At 30.1% G+C, this 6780-nt stretch overlaps 1 protein-coding gene across 1 annotated transcript in view; it reads right to left on the reverse strand.

The window, feature by feature from the left end:
• The window catches only part of LOC101509877 (uncharacterized), a 25362-nt gene extending 18995 nt beyond the window's left edge, over positions 1-6367 (reverse strand). Inside the window, exons 1-16 of the mRNA XM_012712525.3 lie at positions 5851-6367; positions 5452-5626; positions 4993-5064; positions 4795-4866; positions 4538-4609; positions 4351-4422; positions 4143-4214; positions 3977-4048; positions 3807-3878; positions 3635-3709; positions 3469-3540; positions 3236-3307; positions 2442-2501; positions 1515-1577; positions 1397-1432; positions 393-430 (exon numbers count right to left, since the gene is read on the reverse strand). Of these exons, the coding sequence (XP_012567979.2) occupies positions 393-430; positions 1397-1432; positions 1515-1577; positions 2442-2501; positions 3236-3307; positions 3469-3540; positions 3635-3709; positions 3807-3878; positions 3977-4048; positions 4143-4214; positions 4351-4422; positions 4538-4609; positions 4795-4866; positions 4993-5064; positions 5452-5626; positions 5851-5947 (1192 nt within the window). The 5' untranslated portion in view covers positions 5948-6367. The remainder of the gene's footprint in view (positions 1-392; positions 431-1396; positions 1433-1514; positions 1578-2441; positions 2502-3235; positions 3308-3468; positions 3541-3634; positions 3710-3806; positions 3879-3976; positions 4049-4142; positions 4215-4350; positions 4423-4537; positions 4610-4794; positions 4867-4992; positions 5065-5451; positions 5627-5850) is intronic.
• Positions 6368-6780: the final 413 nt, after the last annotated feature.

Genomic DNA, 6780 nt, shown 5'->3' on the forward strand with positions numbered 1-6780 from the left:
ATATATATATATATATATATATATATATTCGTTGAGTAATTTTTTAACCTAGACTATTTGAAAAAGAAAAAATGTAGAAAAAAAAGAGATAAAATTCCCATTAACTTTTTTTATAGGCAAATGTTTGTATAGTTAGTATATATTAAAGGGAGGGGGGAAATGTTAGTTCCAAGGATTGAACCTTGGACCTACTGCATGTATCTCCTTCATGTTCCTATTGATATATTGCTCTCTACTTGGACTCATATTTGAAATCATTGCGCTTCTAAGCACTTCTAGAATATTAGAGCAAACTCTTGGTAATAAGCATAGTTGCCTTTGGTCCTCTCTCCTTTTGAACTGTAGTGAGATCTTAGCTGTCGATAGGAAGTTCACCATATTAAGAAACTCACGTTTGGGACATTGAAAGCTCAAACACGAAACTGTTCCTCTGAGAGAATGATGGAAGAAATAGAATAAGTTAGCATGATTAGAATAAAAAGACTCATTAATATAATATAATAAAATATATATATATATATATATATATATATATATATGAAGTGACTCTCATGAGAAACAAGAACAATTAGTTACATCCTTTAAATTATAATTAACAGCTTGGATTAAATTTTCATTAAAAAATATAACGTGTTCTCAATCCACCAAATTAATTCTATGCTTTCATCTTCCACTTTTTCAAGCCCAAATCCCCATTGTCTTCCTTCATATAAAAATCGTAAGGAAAAAGACATTATGTGCTTTTGTCTGTAACCTCTCCATCGGTTAATCACCTCCACATAGTTGGTGTTTGGTACATATCGAGTTGGTATTTGGTACTCCTTCCGTCCCATAATAACTGAGCATTTGATCATTTCACACGGAAAAAATGTATAGATGAAAGAGAAAAAATACTAGTTTTATCAAATTATCCTTGTTAAGTATTGATACATTATCAATATCATAAATGCATAATAGAAGATATTGCATTGAAAGTGATGCAAGTAATATTAATTAAATGATACAATTGGAAAAAAGTATATTGTAGATTGAAAGTGTCAATCATTTTGGGACAAATTTTTTAGTGACGGGTCAATTATTGTGAGATGGAGAGAGTATATCCTAAGTGAAAAAGGGAAAGATGAAAGTAGATAATTAATTTAGGGTTAACAAAAACAGCCAATTTGGTGTTGGAAGGGGAAAGATGAAAGTAGATAATTAATTTAGTGGAGATGAGAACAGTTATATTTTTTAATGAAAATTTAATCCAAACCATTAATTATAATTTAAAGGATGCAATTAATTGGTATCGTTTCTTATAATAACTAGGTATTCTCACCGAAGTCACTTTCTCTCTATATATAAATAAATAAATATATATATATATATGTTTTAGTATTTATAAGACCAAACTTACATGTCATTGCGTGCCCATAAGGTAGAAAACAAGTTCCTGTGACATTTTAGTAAAGGTGGTGTCTCAGAAAGGTTCTTATGTTTGCAAAAAAAAAGTACACAAATGCAAGGATTCTTACACTTTTTCATTTTGACATATCTGACTCCCTTGGCTGATGTTGAAGTTATTGTATGAAAGATCTCTATATACAAATCATAAAATTTGATTCAGAATACGATAATAATACAACAATAAGAGACTTAATGAAACATTTGGTGACTACATAGAAACCTAAGAATATTAATTTCTTCGAAATAATAAACAATTGCACAATCATACTCCAAGAGCATAAAAGTTTCAAAACATTCCTTAATGAGAAGTGGGTGAGAAATAAGCTCCTCATCAATTGGTCCACTAAAAAGCTAACTAAACCTTCAATTGAAGGAAGAGAAGACCGTTGTATTAAGAAATGACAAGAATGAACATGGATTAAGAAGAATTCTTATTTTATTTCCGTATTGAAACTTAATAATGGAATATTGGAGATATAATATTAACTATTAAGTAAACTAAAGACATGAAAGACAAGCTATAGGCAATCACCCATAACATTGATTCAGGACAACATAACCCTTCAGCTTTAGAAAGGTATATTATACACTTCAGAAGAGGAGAGATTGATGTGGTTATGAACTGATGTAAGGGAAACTAAACTCATGATTATGGACCTAGCACTAGAGTTCATCACGAGAACAATAATAAAGGATTAAACTGTGGCACTTCTGAAAAAAGCTTTAATGCTTTAAATATTATTTGCATTAGAAGCTTTAATTTGGTGATAAATTGTTAATCATTGCAGTATAGTCGGTGCTTAGTTGTCATACACTTAATGCAAGCAAAATAAAAAACTATACAGCTAAGCAGGGAAAAAGATGAAGAAAAAGCAAAGTTAACTTAGAAAGGAAAAAAAGAAACGGATGATATGTTTTTAGTACTTTTGCAACATAAATGAAGTACATTGTTCTACCCAAGGAATCATACAAGTAGTATTAGAAAGATAACTTACACGTCGACATTCTTTCTCCAAGCAGGCACCGGTCCAGAGAGAAGGTTTCCAGTTAAAAATCTATCATATAAGAATATCAAGATATTAATATGCAAAGCTTAATATTTATGGAGGTGAACATTAAGGGAAATAAGCTAGTCATCTTTAATCACACCCATTTATCTATTCTTCTCTATGAGGATTGAATTGATTTAGGTAACTCTTTCGAGGATCCTTTTATACAGAAAAGTGTTTTAATTCTTAGACACCAACTAAGACCAATGAAATAACATAAAATCCTAAACTTATAACTTTCAAACTCTTTATCACATTTCATATATTGCCACCTTGGTTTTCTTAGATTTTTTCCTTTTGACACAAAAAAGTTGCTTCCTAAGAGTGCAAATACATTTGCCTAAACTTTTTAAATGAAATCCAATATTTGTGTAGTCTTTATACACACAAAAAATATAATTAGTAGAAATTTTTCTAGCACTTAAAGTATTGCAACCATATAATTAGCAGAAATATTTCTAGCACTTAAAGTATTGCAACCATATAACTAATTAAATTTCAACATGACTCGTCCTTTACATTGGAAACTTGGGGTGGACTACTTACGCTCCACTAGGTTGACATCAATTAATGTATTTAGTTGAGTTTAATCCTCGTGAATCTAAGTAAGATTATTCAGGTATCCTACTGCGGACGAAAAGTTGAAACGAGAGTTGTAGGTGTAAAGTAGCAAACAGATATGTGATAAAAAAAATATACGCCAAAAAAACTGCAGTAAGAAACTACAATGAATTTCATACATGTATTTCACACCATTCATGTCTGCATAGGTACTCGAAATTGTCCCACTTAATTTGTTAAAGCTGAGGTCTCTGAAAGAGATATCATATGGAGAATGATATAAATGTTATATTTATCAAAGCACTAATTTCAAAACACAAAAATACCAAAGCTAATAGAATAAGCTAAACTTAACAAAAGAAACTTTATTGGTTAGCTATAGCCAAACAAAATGTAACAAGTAAGCAATTACAAGTGTTTTAATGTTGTCATAGTTGCAAGATAATCATGTAGTTTCCCATTGATGTTGCAGTTCCTCAAAATCCTGTGAAACAATAAGAAAGACAACAACATAATATGAGTGCCTCTGTTGCTTTTTTGCTTCATTATTTCTGAAAGAGGCAGAGGTGTCAACTCACAGATTTTTTAACAATGGCATATTTTTAAGCTGTGGCAAAGGTGCATATTCAAATCCATTCAAATCACTAATTCTCCTGAATATCATATTTAAATCAAAACTAAGTAAACACAATTAAAATAAAATTTAAATTTCAACCCTTTCTTTATCAGTATATAAAATATCATACATACAAGTCAGTTATGTTTCTCAAAAGAGAAATTTCAGAAGGAATGGGGCCACTTAATCCACTCCCTTGAATGATTCTGTCAAAAGTAAAGTAACCATTGATACAAAATATTTAAAAGTAAACCAAAAACAATTAATTTTGAGGGGAAATTAAAATAAAAAGTAGAGTGAATACAGTGAATTGATATTTGTCCAGTTCTGAATAAAGTCAGGTATCTTTCCAGAAAATTGGTTGTTCGAAATTTGTCTGCATTGAGAGAAGGCATGAAAATTTTAAGAATCATAGTTCTGTTTTTTAACTTAGTCATCACTAAATGTCACCATAAAAATTTGAAGCTTACAAATCTTGCAATGTAGTGAGCTTGGCCAATGTCAAAGGTAGTTCTCCAGTAAAATTGTTAGAGGAAAGTCTCCTATATATAATTGAAAAACAAAACTGTAAATTATGATTCTATGTTATGGAAATCAAAGTGGATTTTAAACATTGGGCTTTCATATTTGGAGGGAGAAAATCAATTAAGGAAAAAAAAGTAAAAATAAATTACTTACAGTGTTCGAATCTGGGTTAGATTCCCAAGCTCTGGAGGAAGATTTCCTGACATTTGATTGGTAGTTAACTCCCTATCCATTTCAAGTTAAAGTTAAATTCTAATAAAGCTCTTTGAATTGAACACATACATGTTTATGTACTTATGAAATGGATGTATTTTGCTAAGCTGGATAATGTGTAACTCACAACTGTACTAGAGTAGATATGTTTGCAATCTCCATTGGTATTGAACCCGTTAATCGATTTCCGAGAAGGGTACTATGATGATTAAGAAACATGTTGCCATTAGTTTATTGTTGCATGTAATTACTACAATTCTACAAGAAAATGAACGCAAAGTCTTATAAAGAATGTAAAATAAGACTCATATGTCAAGATTATATAATATATAAAAAAAACTGTGATTGCGAAACTAGAAAAGAAAAATAAGAGACAAATCATACATGTTAAGAAGATTCATCATGGAGCCCCATTCTTTAGGAATTGTACCGTTCAGGTAATTGCGAGAGAGATCACTGTAATAGAGGAAGAGAACGAGTTTGTCATGCAATATAATATATAGATGGATGTGATTGAAGATATAAAACTAATTCAGTAATATTGTTGATTTGGATCTGAGGAAAAGTTTGAGAAGTACATACATAATTTGAAGGTAATGCAACCTGTTCAGTTCTGGTGGGAGCGTGCCGGGGAGATTTTGCCCTTTCAAAGTTCTGTATGTTCATTTTATCATACACAAAGTTATTAAAAGAAATCAATTCTAATACATTTCTTAGCTGATACATTGTAAAGAAAATTGAAACAAGCCTTCTATTGCAGAGAGTTTTAAAACTGGTTTTACTATTTGTTAAACATAATTTTAGCAAAAACACATATCTTTGACATTATTGATTTTACTTTCAAATCTTAGTTTGACTATAAGCAATAACAAATTCATAGATGTGTAATAATCTAACTCATGTCAATTGAGACCTCAATATATAATGTCAATTCCTACCTCTATATAAAATGCAAATACTTGAATACCACTGTAAATAAAATAAAATGATATTAATAAGATGTGCTGACAGAAAGGGTCACTTCCACAGAAAGAAACTTACATTGTAACAACATGGCAGAAGTTGTCACCAGCAACAGAACAGTTACAGGTGACATTGTTTTCCACGATGTTCGATATGGGAGGCGTAGCCCAGTTAGGTTTGTTGCTGCATGGATCTATGTCGAAGTTCCAATCCTTCTTACCAAGTGATGTAGCTACAACTTCAAGAGCTTTCTCTGAAGATACAATTCAGAGCAATCAGCTAAGTTCTGAAAAATCTTCTAAACAATATACACATATGTCATCAATACATATACAGAATTTCTACAAAAATTATGAGCAAAATTATACATGATATTTAAACTAAAATGAATCCATAGATAAAAAATCTGGAAAAAACAGATCAGATCAAAGAAATTTCTTTATCATTTGGGAGCTATGGTAGAAATACATATCATACTTTCGTCGGGGTGAATAGTAGTAGCTCCAAAAGTTGTTAGAGATATGAAACAAATGACAATGAGCAAAAGGAAGAGAAACTGAGAGGAAGTGTTCATCTTATCTTAATACTAAAAAGGAAAAGAGAAGTTCAGAGATATATCAATACTTTAGAGGTAGAGAATCTGAACATCTATCGTATATTTGGAATTTAAGAGGCAACAAAAAGTCCTCAACTCATGAAACACATTTATCACATAAAACACCAATTTGATCCATGAAATTGTACAACATCGACGGCGCTATCAATTTTTTTCCTTAAAAGTATCAATATGCCAAAATATAGCAACGTTAAATCATATTAATCCTTTTAAAAAGATTAATCTAATTCCTAAAACTGTCAAGGAAAAATGTACTGTGGTTTAGAATTTTTAAGTTTAAGGATCATTTTAAAAGATTATGAAAAAAGTTAACTTTGTGTAAGTTTACGTATGTTTTTAATTAAATTCACATAAATTATTTGGGTGTCGGTATCTTTTGAAAATCTCATAAATTTAAGAAACTAAAATGAGAACACCAACAATGTTATAAAGTAAATTCATGAATCACCGACAAACAAAAGAAATTACAGTATTTGGGTCAATATAAGATTTTTGATTCACATTGCTAATTGCAAGGACGATAAGAAAGTGCGTAGACAAGTCAACTTTGTACTGTAAGGTATGCCCCCCAGTCAGGAATTATGACAAACACATAAAAGACAGCCAATTATTTTTCTAAAACAGTAAGCTTGTATTAATTGATATGAAAACGACATCATTTAAGAAAAAATTAAGATATTATTAATATATGCTTAGTTTGAATTAATGTTTATTATACATGTAATCATAGAATTATTTTACTGTGAAAATTCTTGTATAGAATGAAACATCTATTAACCTCATTTTCCATA

Source organism: Cicer arietinum, chromosome 1 (assembly GCF_000331145.2).
Source record: "Cicer arietinum cultivar CDC Frontier isolate Library 1 chromosome 1, Cicar.CDCFrontier_v2.0, whole genome shotgun sequence".
NCBI classification, from domain to species: domain Eukaryota; kingdom Viridiplantae; phylum Streptophyta; class Magnoliopsida; order Fabales; family Fabaceae; genus Cicer; species Cicer arietinum.